The sequence below is a fragment of the Pelobates fuscus genome, chromosome 4 (assembly GCF_036172605.1).
Source record: "Pelobates fuscus isolate aPelFus1 chromosome 4, aPelFus1.pri, whole genome shotgun sequence".
Lineage (NCBI taxonomy): Eukaryota > Metazoa > Chordata > Amphibia > Anura > Pelobatidae > Pelobates > Pelobates fuscus.
The window spans coordinates 202,755,418-202,771,633 of NC_086320.1; the positions used below are offsets into that span (position 1 = coordinate 202,755,418).

At 41.7% G+C, this 16,216-nt stretch overlaps 2 protein-coding genes across 4 annotated transcripts in view; one reads left to right on the forward strand and one right to left on the reverse strand.

The window, feature by feature from the left end:
- Positions 1 to 783: 783 nt before the first annotated feature.
- On the reverse strand, positions 784 to 10,959 carry SRD5A1 (steroid 5 alpha-reductase 1). Its single transcript, XM_063450567.1, has 5 exons — positions 10,605 to 10,959; positions 9,598 to 9,764; positions 7,244 to 7,345; positions 2,087 to 2,237; positions 784 to 1,227 (listed from the first exon to the last, which is right to left on the reverse strand). Exons 1-5 carry the CDS (start codon positions 10,889 to 10,891, stop codon positions 1,161 to 1,163), a joined length of 774 nt encoding a protein of 257 aa, XP_063306637.1. The 5' UTR covers positions 10,892 to 10,959; the 3' UTR covers positions 784 to 1,160.
- Positions 10,960 to 11,375: 416 nt separating this feature from the next.
- NSUN2 (NOP2/Sun RNA methyltransferase 2) overlaps positions 11,376 to 16,216 on the forward strand; it is a 53,521-nt gene continuing 48,680 nt past the window's right edge. Inside the window, exons 1-3 of one of the 3 annotated variants that reach the window (XM_063451853.1) lie at positions 11,376 to 11,667; positions 12,363 to 12,549; positions 13,184 to 13,341. In XM_063451853.1, coding sequence (XP_063307923.1) covers positions 12,448 to 12,549; positions 13,184 to 13,341 — 260 coding nt within the window. In that variant the 5' untranslated portion in view covers positions 11,376 to 11,667; positions 12,363 to 12,447. Of the gene's footprint in view, positions 11,746 to 12,362; positions 12,550 to 13,183; positions 13,342 to 16,216 lie in introns of all 3 variants that reach the window. The other 2 variants (XM_063451856.1, XM_063451855.1) reach the window with 2 other exon arrangements.

Here is a 16,216-nt window from a genome sequence, read left to right on the forward strand (position 1 = left end):
CGAGATTACCACGTGGCATGTGTACGTGCATATGCTGACGTATCGATCAGTTGGTTGCACGAGGCAAGAAGATACGATCAGTAGTGTACGGAGCATGTGCAAGAATACAGGATGTAGTATTCCCCTCCTCCATTGTGCTGGACAAGCCATGCGGTTAAGCAGGAAGTTAATTCTTATTTGTATTGATTGGTCAAGAGAATGTGCGGGTGGAGCTTAATATGGGAGGAGTTATGTGCCTATATAAGGAGCCTGCACTATTGTCCGGGGCTCAGAACTTGCTGTATTTTGGTGACGCTAGTCCCTCTGAGTCCCGATCGGTGATCCAATAAAGAATCTCTTCCTTCCTGAAGAAACCTGTGTCCATCTCTCTGTGCTTGGCTTCCGTCAGTTTCTCCGGTATCAATACCTCATAGGCCCAGAAAAACAAACAGTTTGACAAGTTTCTATGTTTGAAGAATAGGGCTCAAATTTGGCCCTGTAACTTTCCAAATGCCCAGCAATCCTATACATGGGTGGATTTGTTGTACAGTCATTATTAGGATATTTACTGCAAAAAAAATGTCATGCCAAACGTGAAACAAATACAATTTGTTAACAAAATGATATAAAATAAGTGTAGGTACACGTAATATGAAAGAGGTAAATTATGGTTAAACAAAGACATAGCTCAACTTCTAGGTATGGTTTTGGTTCAGAAGTTGGACAGTTGACTCCATCCTTTAGGGGTTAATTATCAGTGCCTTACAACAGCAAAAAGAAACTAATGGTTATAAACAGATTGTTTTTAATATGAAATAAACCACTCTTTAATGACTTAAACATTCAACAACAAAAAAATTAAAAAAAAAAAGTCTATTAAATTGTAGTTACAATTCATTTTAAATAGAGCACCAAGGTAGCAGATATTTTCCAAACAGACGTTAACAATTCTGTAAAACTCACAGTACATTAAAACAAAGGTAAGTTTGCGTTGTGTACAACTGACAGAACTAAAAGAAAATGTTGCATAGTTCTGAAAGTTAAATAGAAATTCCAAGATCCATAGAAACCGCACCATTAAAAGGAATATTGGAAGAGAGTTAAAATAACAAACATCCCTGATAATTAAAAGAAATTGAAGTCAGCTAGTTCTTGAGATACTCCACTTAAACATTTCCAAGTTAATATAGAAATGGAACAAGAATTTTTCTGTACTTGGGATAGTCTTCAAATTTCTCAATGTACCATCTGGAAAATATAAACTGTATTAGCATTTCTTTCAATACAGTATAGCAGATTTACCCAATTTTTATAGTGTCAATATCCCAGTTTGAACAGAACTCCGTAATCCTCAAATTCACGAATGTTGGTGATATTTGAGGACTAGATTGAAAATTGCTGACAAAGGCTGCCGAAATCTGGATAGAGTTTAAAGCGGCTCTGTCACATTCTCAAGTCTTTACATATTTTGCAAAGACGCCAGATGGTGTCTGCTTCACTTGTTGTGCAGTGAAAGTTCGTCTTTACTTGACTGAACTATCCCTCAAGGTCCTCTTCAGCCCCTGGCACTTCAGACTGTGGAATCCTCCTAGAAAGAACCCCCCCTCAGTTGTCCAGTCAGGGCATGACAAAAAGGTAGCTCTGCCTTCTGTCAAGCCTGGTGGAAAAAAATACCTAAGACAAAATTGATCCCTACAGAGTCTTTACGAGAATTTCATAAAGATTTTGTTTATGAAAGGCTCTTTTTGGGTGGTGTGACAGTGGCCCTTATATTAAAATCTTTAAGGATTAAAAGGAATGAAAGGCATTAGTTGATACAATATGAAGGAAATGTAATTTAAAATTATGGTGTAGGTCCATATATAGAAACTTGAATGTTCCTGTAAATAATGACAAATGATACATTTCGTTCATGGGGTGCATATATTCAAAGTCTTCCTTTCAATGCGCATAATAAAAAAATAAATAAAACAAACAATGCAAGCCTCCTAATTCAGGTAAGAGAGCACTACTGCCATATTTCCATATCATGCGTGCAACAAATTATAGATGTTACCAAGCAATAAATACACTTTTTTTGGCATAGTTTAATTTAAATAATACTTACTGATGGTGCTGCTTTGCTCTAGATGAAAGAACCAAAGCTGTAAAGATGGCAAATGCTGCAGCTGGTAGAGACCATCCAGCAACTGCAAATCCAGACCATTCAACTATTTCTCCAAAAAAATTTGCTCCTGACACATATTCAAACATTCCTCCTACAGAAATAAGTAAGAGTAGGTTTAGTATTCAGGTTCAGGGAGTATCTAGGCTACTTCAAAATAAAGTAGTTATTGAAATCAGACATGTGTAGGAGGGATGATTAACATGATGACAATACAGGATTAATACAGGATTAAATTCTGCACATACTGATTTATTGCTAATTGTGTGTTGGGGGCTCGACAGACACACAAAAAAAAAAATCTTCCCCTTGCAGGAAAAGTGATGCCCATGACAGTCAGAAAACTTCCTTCTCCTAGAAATAAAAAACAAATAAGTAAAGCAAATTGAACACGGAGAGCCGGCTCAAGTGACTAGTGGGGGTCTCTTATGCCGTATAAAATGTGCGACCGGTAAAGAACAAAAAACAAACAAAAAAAAAAACATCATCACCCCAAAATCTAAAAGACTTAATTCCTGGGTCAAAGGAGATAATCTCTCTAAAAAAAATTTTTTTCTAAAAATTGAGGGACATTTATAGTGTCTTTTTCAGAATTAATACAACTTCATAATTATTTTCTAAACTCATAATTGCTGAGAATTCAAAGTGAATTTCAAGTGTAATACCAAAACAGCTGGAAAATATATCTAAGCCAGCTGTTTCCAGTTCAGCTATTTAGGTCTAAAATGTGAAATTCACTTTGAATTCTGACAATTCTCAAATTGAATAACCCTGCTCATGTTACTTTGTATTTTTTTTTCTTTTTAAAAGCTTCCTAAAGGGGGGCGGGGCCTACGAGCAAACGAACAGGACGCCATTTCTGCCAGCTCCAACTCATACCTGATCAATCACACAAATATCAGCCAACCTGAGCCCGACCCGAACCCTCACCACCCGCTCCAGTAAGCCAGCCGGCACTGATTGATGCCTTTCTTCGCCGCCCCGAGACTACCCCAAGAGAAACGAAGGTCTCGGGCCTACCACGCGCCATCGATCCCGAACCTAGGGGAGCTGCTAGAAAGCATAACGGCAAGAGGAGCCGAAAGGGCACATACCTCTATCCCGACAGCACACACTCAGGCAATGGGCAGACGATCACAAAAACCCCAAGCCGCAACGGAGACCAGGGACATTGGAGAGCTGCTCTAGAGGCCTACTCCTCACAGACCCGCGTCCGCGGTAGTACCGCAAGTGGCGACACCCGAACACCACCCGACCCGGGAACAACAACAAGGCAAGGAGACCCCACTAACCTCTGTGCAAGACCCTTTCTGATGACTCTGCCCCGACAACCAAACAGGACTTAAAAATATTATTAGCAGACATCCACAAACTACTGCCCGCCGATTCCGCCCTCTTAAAAATGGAGGTACACGCGGTCAAAGAAAGGGTGAGAGCCACAGAGGAAGACGTGATGGCAGTACAGAGCCAACTAGCTAAAATTGATGAATCAATCACCCAAATGCAAACCACTCAGCAAACCCTCACACATAAATTAGCAGCGGTGGAAAACCGCCAAAGATGCACCCATATTAAATAAGGGGTATCCCAGCTACAATCATGGCAGAGGAACTCCCACATTACGTCCGCAGACTCTTACTTACAATCCTGCCTCACACAGCGGCAAAAAAAATCACCATAGATGGAGTCTATCGTCTCGCCAGCGCCACCCCGCTCCAACCTACTCAGCCCGGGATGTGATCCTCAGGTGCCTTACAATCCAAGATAAGAGCCAAATCATGTCGGCCCTCAGAGGTAAAATGCCAGTAATGTTTGAAAACACCTCTCTCACATTCTACCATGACCTCACAAAGGCAACACTTCTGCAACGCAAGGCTTTTGGCACTGTCACTGCACAACTCCGAGCAGCAAATCTGGCCTATAGGTGGGGAGCAAACTGTACAATCATACTCACCCGAGATGGGACTACTCACACACTCACAACAATGAATGAGGCACCAACATTCCTACGTAACCTGGGGATCTCTACTCCAAACCCTGAAACACCTGGAACTACAACAACAGAACTTTGGGACCCAGCCACGGTGGTCCCCTTCGTCCCAAGGGAATCCAGACTGCAGAATGCAGCCCGTGTCGCTAGGGACAGAGACACACTGCAGCCCTAAAGATGGATCAATAAGAGTCGGCAGGAACTGGCGAACTCACTAAGAACTCGCTAACCTCTGGGACGCTCTCCGCATTTCACTTAATTAACTTTTTTAGGCTAAGCGAGCAAAAGATATTTGCAATTTTCTATCTCATTTTACTTCTTATATAATTTGGTCATGCTTTGTCGCTCTTAAAGTTTATGTTAACAGTTATATTACACACCTTATCCACAGCGCCCAGTGATATACACGACACCAACACCACAATAAGCTAGCGCAGCTACTCACACTTCCACCGCAACCAGCTGGCGTCCTCCAGCCCAACACTCCCACCCCTGCGGCCCCCTGGGTTAGGGGCACCCACCCCAGATGTCAGGAGCCTATTCACAAAGCGGCCTCGGAACAAGCCTTGGCACAACTCTGTCACCCATGAACCATACTCAGACACACAACTTGAGGCACCTGTACATCTCGCCTATAAACTCTATGGACTCACGACATCACAAAGACATGTCGACTGACAACTAACCACTCTAGGAACTTAACACGCCACTAAAGAGACATGTATACATTGACACACCTAGGACAGATCAGGTCTGCAAACTATACACATGTCATGTAAAACCTCTGCTCTGTCCAATGTTTAACCATGTTATATACTACCAAAAATGGTGCGTTACATACGACAAATATACCTTGTTAATGCTTTATCTACGTATACTGTAACCCTGTCACATGTTACCAACGTGAATTTCAACGCACCTCAAAAATAAAGAATTTAAATAAAAAAAAAAAACTTCCTAAAAACACAAAAAGGAATTGTACTGTATAATGCAACAGTGTTTAATGTTAAATGGTTACTCCAACCACCATGACTACTTCTGCTTTTTGAAGTAGTCACAGTGGTAGAGGTCTGTATGTACAGCATACAGAGATATTTGCACTTTTGTGGTAGGGGCTAGTAACACCTCTTGCACACTGGACTTAGGCAGCCTGGAACTCTGTTCTTGCTGCCTAATTGAGTTCTGTGTAAAAAGCGTGCCAACAACATACCGAAATTCTAACTTTCATTTACGGCTTGCTTCAATACCCTTCCCTCTCCAATTTACCCCAAATGGATAAGAGCATAGGCATTTTCTCTGAGCCAGTAAAACGGTCCAATCAAATGCATCTCTTAGAGAAGCATTTAATTGGAAAACAGAGAGAGAAGGAGTGACACCACCAGATGTGGTAGGGGGGTGTGGAAAAACCTTGCCCAGCACTGGTTTCAAAGGAATTTTAATCTTTATTTTAAAATGTTTTCCTTTAAAGTAAAGGTTGGGGGACCTATGAACTAGTGCCCAACATGGCATTATTAGAAACATTAAACAGTAATAAAGGGTATTTCTGCAACATATTTTCCTTTTTGTTTTGGTGTATACTTTATGGAAGAGATGAGATAAATCCAACAATGAGGGTGACACTTATTAGTCTGTTTTCAACAGTAATAGCTAGAAATTCCATACAGCATTGCTGTATAAAATCCACTTATAAAAAGGGGGCAGTTGACCAGGAATGTTTTACGCATGTATGCTCTACCAACAAACTTCGGAATACACAAATGAATGAATTCCTTGCAACAGCGGGTGGGGGCCACCAGATAAGCGTGCACTAAAGGGAACTATAGTGGCATAAAAACAACTTTGTTTCCCTGGCACTATATTTTCCCTTTAAACAAACAAACTAAACAAACCCCAGTATGTTGTGAATATTAAAGGAACACTATAGTCACCTAAATTACTTTAGCTAAATAAAGCAGTTTTAGTATATAGATCATTCCCCTGCAATTTCACTGCCCAATTCACTATCATTTAGGAGTTAAATCACTTTGTTTCTGTTTATGCAGCCCTAGCCACACCTCCCTTGGCTATGATTGACAGAGCCTGCATGAAAAAAAAATGGTTTCACTTTCAAACAGATGTAATTTACCTTAAATAATTGTATCTCAACCTCTAAATTGAACTTTAATCACATACAGGAGGCTCTTGCAGGGTCTAGCAGGCTATTAACATAGCAGGGGATACGAAAATCTTAATTAAACAGAACTTGCAATAAAGAAACCCTAAATAGGGCTCTCTTTACAGGAAGTGTTTATGGAAGGCTCTGCAAGTCACATGCAGGGAGGTGTGACTAGGGTTCATAACTCCTAAATGGCAGAGGATTGAGCAGTGAGGCTGCAGGGGCATGTTCTATACACCAAAACTGCTTCATTAAGCTAAAATTGTTCAGGTGACTATAGTGTCCCTTTAAGCAAATTCAATTGAAATTATTGGTGTGAACATCATGAATCAAAAAGATACAAAAATTAAAGGGGCACTTTAGTCACCAGAACAACTACAGCTTATTGAATCTGTTCTGGTGAGTAGAATCATTACCTTCAGGCTTTGTGCTGTAAACACTGTATTGTTAGAGAAAATGTAGTGTTTACATTACAGCCTAGTGACAACTTCACTGGCCACTCCTCAGACGTCTGTTAGAGATCCTTCCTGGGTCATGACTGCCTAAAATGCATCCAAACATTCAGTATCTCCTCCCTCTGCATGCAGACAATGAACTTTCCTCATAGAGATTCTTTGATTTAATTCAACTCTATGAGGGGATGCTGATTGGCCAGGGCTGTGTTTGGCTTGTGCTGGCTTTGCCCCTGATCTGCCTCCTTGTCAGTCTCAGCCAATCCTATGGTGAAGCATTGTGATTGGATCAGGCCACGACTTCTGATGATGTCAGCACACTACTTGTGTTTCGGAGTCTAACAGCATGCAGATCTACAGCTTCAAGCTTGAATACAGTAAATTTTTTACTATATTTATGGAGGCATGAGGGGCTCAGGGGGCTAGATGGTGGTGTTAACATTTTTGGTGTTCCTGACCCTATAGTGATCCTTTAAAATATAGAATTACATATGTTTACTTACCCCGAGGTATTTTGTAGCCGGTCTCCCCTGGCTTCCTGAGGTTTCTTAGTATATGGTCAGAATAAATGTTGATAAACATTCCACAAAAAAATATTAAAATACCTATATAAAGGTCCAAATAGGAGAAAAAAAAATATTGAGTTGTGTGTAAAATAAAAACAAACAAACAATGAATATGATTCATGCAAAATGAAAAAATAAATTATACAACAAACTTGTTTTCCTGGCACTATATAATCCTTAGTCCCCCCTCCCCTCCTGCTGGGCTGAAGGGGTTAAAACCCCTTCAGTTACTTACTTTAATCCAACGCTGGGCTCCATCGGCGCTTGTGACCTCTCCTGCCCATCTGACAGCAGCTCCCGAGTGGAGCCGAATGCACAGCCAGAGCCGCGAGCGCATTAAAAAAAAAGCTCAATGCTTTCCTATGTTAGTTCTGCGTGCTCAATGCGATTTTCGCATTGAGCGCCGGGGAAGTGCCTCTAGCGGCTGTCAGGATTGGATTAACCCTGCGATGTAAACATAGCAGTTTCCAATGGGTGGTTGCCGGGAGGGAGGAGAGACAATAGGTACCCCCTCCTCTTGTCATTTAGGGCCCACTACCCGCCGCTCATGGCTGGGGGGAGACAGTATGCCCCCCTCCCCTTTTGTTATTACGTGACTCATCCGCTGCTCATGGGTGGGGGACTGTTCCTTTGAATAGCCCCCACTCACAGAGAACGGGTGGGGGCTGGCTGAAGACACTATGTCCTCCCCCATTATTTTTCTAGATGTCCCACCATGGGGACCTGTACTAGTTCCCTCATTATTTGATTCGGGGGTGGGGAGCTTATTTTTTAGAACAGTGAGCAGCCACAGGCTGCTCACTTTTTAGTAGACATGTCCCTACTCGTGGTATAGCGAGTAGGGGCATTCGGGAGATTTGAATCTCCCTTATGATATTATGGGGGTCATATTAACCCCCATAGAGTGAGGGAGGACATAGAGGGCTTAGGAAGTGGCAGAGAGCACAGCTCCCTGACGCTTCTGTTTTTACATATTACAAGGAGGGAGCAGCGCGCCAGTAGCTCCCTCCTTGTAATAAACCAATGAACGAACAAAACCACAGTGTTTTTTTTTTTAATTTCTATTCATTCGTCTCTCTGATGAACGAATGGACAAAGTTTCCATCGTAACTTCGGAAAATAGCGAATGCCCAAGTGTTTAACTGGGCATGCATGGGAATTTCATAACGCTATCTAGTGTGGGCAGATGACATGTCCCATGGGGACTTCATCTGCCCACACAAAGATGGCAGTTCCCAGGACCTAGGGCATAAATTAAAGTTATTTAAAAAGGTAAACTGGAGAACCTAGGGGCATTTGGGGGTTGACGGAGCACAATCAAATTTATTGGAGTCGGAAGGGGGGTTTAAAAAAAACAAAACTAAAAACAGACAGTGCCGATTTCAGTGATGTCCAATGTGCACACACTAATCCACTCACAAAACACATTAGGAGACAGAGACCTTATTCATTTCCTTACTGAACAGACATATATCAACATAATATGATATTCTATATCAGGGGTAGGCAACCTTTTAGCAGCACTGTGCCGAAATATGATTGTGATGTCCCGTATCGTGTCGGTCCTATTTCTTTAAATTGAGGTGTGTATTCTGCTTGCGTTATTTATACTGCATTTGCTTTGTATCATTGTATTTGTGCGTATATGAGCTATTATATTGTATTTGTTCTTTAATAGTTTGTGGTATCATGTATAATACCTATGGATTTGGGCTGTGTATGGGGGCTGCTTGTGGAATTGTGTGTGGATGGATATGTCACATTGTGTATTTGGTAGTGTGTGTATGTGTGGGGCTGTTTGGGGTATTGCATGTGAGAGGCTGCATGTGGGGTTGTGTGCATGTATGTGGATTGTTGGTGGTTTTGTGTTTGTGCGGACTGTGTGTGTGTTTGTATTATTTGTATGAGGGGAGGGTTATTTTGCAGCTCTGAGGCTTCCCTGGGTTTTAGTGGGGACTAGGCTGGCCAGGTACAGCTCAAGGACAGAAGCTGCAACAGGAGGCTGTGGGCTCTTTAAACTTCAGTGTGGATTCCTATTCACAAGTGCTGGGAGGAAGTGATCTGAGATCACTTCCTCTACGTGCTGCATTGCATAAATGGAGGATTGTCCTTCACCACTTTTTCGTATTAGCAGATATCTGAAGTTTCACTGGGACTCCTGACAGGCCAGAGACTGTTTGGCTCTTGTAGCCTTGAGTGCCGTGCAAAGGCACCTCGAGTGCCGTGCATGGCACTAGTGCCGTAGGTTGCCTACCCCTGTTCTATATCATGAAACCAACATAGTCTCTCACCTGCTATGAAGTGGGGTTCTCTAAACCATTCTCCTTTCAAAAGAGAATGTCTGCATATGTAGCTGCTTTGCATGTACCCATTGTAGCAGCAGAAGATAAAGGCAAGAATAAAAGATACAACTGGGGTAGGCTTTCCTCCACGGATCAGAAATGGGAAAATAAGGGTGCTGTGAAAACAAATGTGCTTTTAAAATATGCAATACACTTAAAACAAAGCATTAGTATATCACGCAAAGAATACTGTACCTAGAAAAAAAACAAATAGAGCAGAGGCGAGTTAGTGAACTTAAATGCAAGGTATGCAACAGGCAGAGCGTGTACAGAGACAGTGAGGCATTCCACAGGTACAGAGTGCACACAGTGGGATATGCGACAGGCAAAGAGGGGGGGTATATAATTGTGCTTAAATTATTATTATTTTTAAAGTGAAACAATCCCAAATATTTTTTATAAGCTACTGAGCACTATTAAGTGTATTTCATAACATACAAATAAAAGCAAAAACGTAAAATATAGTGGAACGCTTTAATTAAATCCAAACCTTGATCACAAAGTGCTGGGGTATATATAGTGAACCAAATGGTGCAGTGCAAAATAAATATCACAGAGCAAAACACAGCAATCAATACATATATAGCTTTCAAGAATAAGTGCAAATTGGTAACACACATATAAAATGGTAAAACAAGCAACCAATTAATGTAATCTGTGTATAGCACAATATTTTACATAAATATAAAGGTCAATAAATATTTCACTTCACACACTGTTAATAACAAATAAAAAGTGCACTTTGCACACGAGAACTATAGCCGTGTTTTGCCCTTTGATATGTATTTAGCCCGGTGCACTCTGATTCTATCCCAGCACTGAGTGACCGGGGTTTAGAGTTACACTATACATTGCATGCTGTCAGAGGGTCACCCTGTCCCCGGTATTATCATCGCCATTTATATGGCGCCCACAGATTCCGTAGCGCTTTGCTGTATGAAGCCCCGCTGTCGCACCGTTGCAGGTAGTGTAGGGTGAATGCCCCCAGGAGGAGCAGGTTGCCGGCCCCGAGCTCCGGGTGCTGCACTATGAAGTAAACTGGGAGAGCGAAGGAAGGGAGCTCCTGGAGGAACCATGCCCAGCGAGCAGGGACCGGGGGGCCGAAGGAGGAGCTGGAGTACCGGCCGTAGGGCATGTTGATAAAGCGCAGGAAACAGAACGAGAGCAGCCCCATCAGGACCATCAGCACGGCCAACATGTCGAGCCGGCTGCGCTCATCCTCCAGCCATCCCGGCACCGACATGGCTTCCCGTCAATGGCACAACACACACTGACTACCGCACACAGCGAGCATGGCCCCAGAGCGGACCTGACAGCGTTACCAGACAACAGTCAATCAGGGCTGAGAGGGGGCGGGGCTCGCTGTCACTTTGTAACCAATCAGCAGATCCCATGCTGCTGGACTTTCCCAACTCCTAAACACCCATAGACATAGAATACATATATTATATGTCTATGTAAACACCTATAGGAACAAGTGGCAGACTTCCAGTCTGACCAATCGGATAGCGCGGACAGAGAGAGACGTTCTGATTGGTCATTGTTACTGGCCATGGCATAGTGGTATTCTATGTCTATGTCTATGGTCTATGGGCCATGGGGGAAGCATCATAGACATATTATATGTCTATGTGAAGCATACTTTAGGGGAGTGGCTTGGCTAGTCAGGTGACCAGGTCTGTGCCAGCCAGTAATATACACTTCTTGCTGCTGGCTGTTGGCTAGTGCTAGTCAAAATGTATATTTGTAGCTTTAAAGGTGGGATACCACCATGGAAGACCTAGTTCCGAATTAGACGCGGCTCTATTTTCTGTGATTTGTATTCATGTATATGTCTGATGCACAAGGTGACATTTGACAGCACAGTAATGCTGTACTCGTGCCCTTGGCCCAAAATAAAGATGGCCACCGGAGTCTTCCTACGCTTTGTTGTACGTCACTACGCATTTTTTTTCTTTTGCGTTGTGTTTAGATCCTCGCCGCCATCCGTATTTCGTTTGACGTCATCATTGTGCTCAGGTATTGAAATACTCCTGCTTCACACGTGTTAAGCTGTTTGCAGCGCAGATTGCTGCTACTTGTACGTGTTTGTCTGGTGTACGTTGCGCATACATCCCTTTACAGAAAGTTCCATAATAAGAGCTAATTTGTAGCTGGTTTGCAGTGTTCCCTCTCTTGCAGAGAGCAGAGCACACCGTTTGTATGTGATATACCGTCTGTAATGAATCCTGTGCACTGACTGAAGAAACCTGGCGCAGGCATTGTGGTTATTCACCCTGGTTTTAGGATAGGCACACGACCTACATCTCAACTAATTAAGGACAGGGTTATTATATAGTATTTAAAGCCATAGAGGTTTATGTATTGAAAACAAAATGGTTGTGAATTGCAAAAATATCTCTGAGTTGAATTGTCCAATAGCAACTTTTTTTTCCAATTACATTTTCTATTCACTGCAATTTAGCAAATAAACCACATGTATTGAAGAACAGTATGATATCTGACTATTGCACAACCTTTTCTACCCAACACTACTTGGGGAAGAACCTTCTATTGCTCTTCTATATTAACTCTTGCATTTTTGTATTCATACAAAAAAGCTGTACTAAAGGCTGTTTTTTGCTTTATTATGAGCTGCATCTTGTATTAATAAATGTGTGTAACTTATTATTTTGGTTTAACTTTGAAGTAATTTTTTTTATAATGCTCTTTAGTGCCCACCTTGCAAGCTTTGGTGACGCTGCACATCCAGCAATTATTTTCCTGCCACGCCGTTCGTTTTTATCACTCTGTGGCATAATGGGGCGCAAGAATAGACGAAATAGACAAAGAAACCAACGGAGTGCAGTAGAACGAACTCCTGCTGAAGAGGAGGCAAGGCGCAAAGCTAGAGAGCAGGCGGTGAGTTCTTAATATAATAAGGATATGTAAAGTACTTTAGATAATTTTTAATTGGACACAAAAGACAGGAATTGCTCCCCCCATTTTAAAAGAACTCTCCCGTCAGTATAACATCTAATCAATTAAAGTGACACTCTAGGCACTCAGATCACTTCAGCTCATTGAAGTGGTCTGGGTGCACTGTCCCATGTCCCTTAACTCTGCAAAGGTAATTATTGCAGTTTTTAAGAAACTGTAATAATTATCTTTCAGGGTTAACTCCACCTCTAGTGTCTACCCGACGCCACTAGAAGGGACTTCAGGGCTGTCAGGGGTACTTTGTCCAGCGTCACCCAAAACACCATAGGAAAGCATTGTAACTACACGGTTTAGTTGGCACGGCTGAAGTTTAAAGTCTAGTTGACATAGGCATGCTTAAGCAAAAATATTATCTGTAATAATGTTAAGTAATCATTTTGCTATCATTATAATGTATGTCGCTATTTTTTTTTTTTTGTTAAATTAGAGGCAAAGAGTCTACCAACTGTTATTTTTGTCACATATTTCCAATACATTCAGTACAATCTCTGTACCTTCTGGATTTAACTGATGGTTTTTGGTTAAACTTGCTGATTATATTCTGAATCTATTTAAGGCCTGGGAAGGTGGCTACCCTGAAATCATTAAAGAAAACAAGCTCTTTGAACATTATTATCAGGAACTGAAAATTGTTCCCGATGGAGAATGGGAACAATTTATGTCTGCGCTTCGAGAGCCGTTGCCATCAACAATAAGAATCACTGGATACAAAAGGTACACTTGGATTGGAGAAAGTGTAAGCAAGAAATGTTGTCATTTAACATGCTGTTAATTCTATTACAATTTCTTCCTAAAATATGATGGCAGTACACTAGGGATGTGCTCTTCCCTGGGACAAGCGTATGGAAGAAATTAACATAAAAAGATCCTCCCCTACTAGGTATGAAGTACTAACCTTTATCCCACAGTTTTGTGTTTTTTTTTTTTTTTGTTCCAATAGGTACGGACGAGCATCTGATGAGTGGAAGACTGGTGAGGCACACAGGGTGATGCCTGGGGGAACTGGCCCAATAGCCTCCCGGGTGGAGAGCTGAACGTCCACGCTCCAACCTGCAGGATTACAGAGCAGGTAGGAGCTGCTTGTTTTATGCAGAGTGTGGCTACCAGTGGAACAAGAGGGCAGCCAATCACTGCCCGAATAGGACACGTGCACATAGCGGTGAAACGCACGCCATGGAGTTTGTGGGTTCCACTCAGTTCAGATCGTGTCACTGCGCATGTGCAATCAGAACTTCCAAAGTTTGGCACAAGATTTGAAAAGGTTTATTATAAAAAGCTGTGCAGGTCCTGCTGAGAGCCTGGAGGCTACTCAGAACAGATCTCCAGTGTTACCAGCCCACCCCCCTTCCCACTGGTCAGAGGTTTTAGAGGTGAGCTGTATTTTGTCTCAATCTTTAAAATCTCCGCTAAGGTTTTTATTTGGAAAAATGTAAAGGTATTTTATTTTTAAATATGTCTAGTCCTGTTTGTCCTGAAAATATGGAAAAAGACAAAGTGACAGCTCCAGTGCTCCAAAGCTGCATATAAGACAAAGCATTTGGTATGTAGTATGTATTCTACACCTCTACCAGATGGCACAAATAAAAAAATCTGCAATCACTGTTCATCCTGAACGCTGGAAAGATCTAAGCAACAGTACATGACATTTTTTTATATCTTGGTTTCAGGACAACCTAGCTCAAACTTTTGAATCCTTTTAATTAAAGAATCTTCAAAAGCAAATCCCTCTCCTCTAGTTCAATTAACAACTTCTAAAAGACAAACTGAAAAGATCCTCGTCTAGATCGGAGTTGTCTTCTGGTGAATGTTCCCAGTCTGCATTTTCAGACACTTCTTGTGATTCTTCATTAGTGGAATTTGTGTTTCTGCATGAAGAATTAAAAAGATTTATTAAAGAAGTTAATGTTGCCTTACTTGAGGATATACTAAAGGAAGGCACTTAAAAAGGACCTGCCAAGGCGGCAACATATTCTGGAATTCATGAATAGGGAGTGGAAAAATCCAGAGAAGAGGGCGTTTATCTCCAGACATTTCTAACAGGTTTTCAGGTTACAAGGAGAAGACAGATGGGAAGATTTGCCAATTGTAGATGTGCAAGTAGCACAACTGTCTAAAAAAAACAAAACAAAAAAAAAAAATTTTCAATTGCGAAAGTGTCTGGCTTAAAATACCCAATTGATAAAAGGGCTGAAACCTCTTGCAGGCGGGCTTACCAAGCTGCACTTTCCAAAGTAAAGCAGTGATGGCAGGAGCTTCAGTAGCTAAAGCTCAGACCTACTGGATTCAGGCATTAGATGATTACCTAGTAGATCAAAAAGATAAGGATATGGTACACCTGTTCAGAAACCTAAAATTGTCTAATGATTACCTTCTGGATATGATAACAGAAATAATAAAACTCTTGGCTCGTATCATGGAATTACCTCTGTTTCCTGTAGAGCCCTATGGCTAAAAGCCTGGATGGCCGATACAGCCTCTAAGGCAGCAATCTGAACTTCCTTTGAAAAGGAAGAAGTTATTTGTATCTCCATTAGAAGAACTGACTCGACAGATGTCGAAAACTAAGACGGTGCTTCCTCAAACAGGAAGTATTCCTGGAAGCCTGGATATAAGCATTTCCAGTATAAAAGCTGTAGAGGTTATCCAGAAAGATCATGGTTTTTTTTTTTTTTGTAGACAACAGAAAGATCCAAGATTTGATGATTGCAAAGACATCAGAACATATAGAGCCAAAAGATTCTGATGCCATAAAAGAAGTGGGAGGAAAAGGATTATAGAAAATTTTCTCCATACTTACCGTAATTTTCTTTTCCTGGCTATAATTCATGGCAGCATCACTAATGGGTTAGCTCCGCCCCTAACATGAACAGGACAGGAAACAATCAATTAATCAACCAGACTATAAGTATAAAAGGTCCCTCCTCCTTCCACCCCACAGTCTAGTATAAAGCTTAAAAAAAAATTATTGGGAGGGTCGCTGATGCTGCCATGAATTATAGCCAGGAAAAGAAAATTACGGTAAGTATGGAGAAAATTTTCTATATTCCTGGCCATTCATGGCAGCATCACTAATGGGTAATACCCAAGCTCCGTAATCAAGGGAGGGTAAATAAAAAACGAGACTGCAATATCATGCTGCAAAGGAGAATTTATTCACGATAGATTCACTGAGGACAAAACCCCTCTACCGAAAGATGATGATGAAGGGACCACATCCAGTTTGTAATGTTTGATGAAAGTTACCGGTGACGACCAGGTGGCTGCCCTGCATATGTCATCAGAAGGAACCTCTGCCCAATTAGCCCAGGAGGTGGCCAATGCTCTCGTAGAGTGCGTCTTTATCTTTTCCGGAGGAGATATTTTCTTTAGTTTATATGCCATAATGATGGTATTAGAAACCCAACGCCTTAAAGTAGCTGTTGATGCCGCCTCCCCTTGTCTGTATCCTGACGGGATAATAAACAATTGCTCCGATCTTCTAAACTTGTTAGAGACCTCAATATATTTCATGACACACTCCCTCACATCCAACTGATGGAGCTTAGCTTCTTCCGCAGAAGAGGGGTTCTGGTAAAAGGAAGGTAGAACC

Coding starts and splice junctions, on each gene's coding strand:
- SRD5A1 (XM_063450567.1), bottom strand. CDS start 10,891: ATGTCGGTGCCGGGATGGCTGGAGGATGAGCGCAGCCGGCTCGACATG. Junction 7,346..9,597: donor AGAACCCCACTTCATAGCAG/GTGAGAGACTAT, acceptor ACCTTTATATAG/GTATTTTAATATTTTTTTGT. Junction 1,228..2,086: donor AGAGCAAAGCAGCACCATCA/GTAAGTATTATT, acceptor TATATTTTCCAG/ATGGTACATTGAGAAATTTG.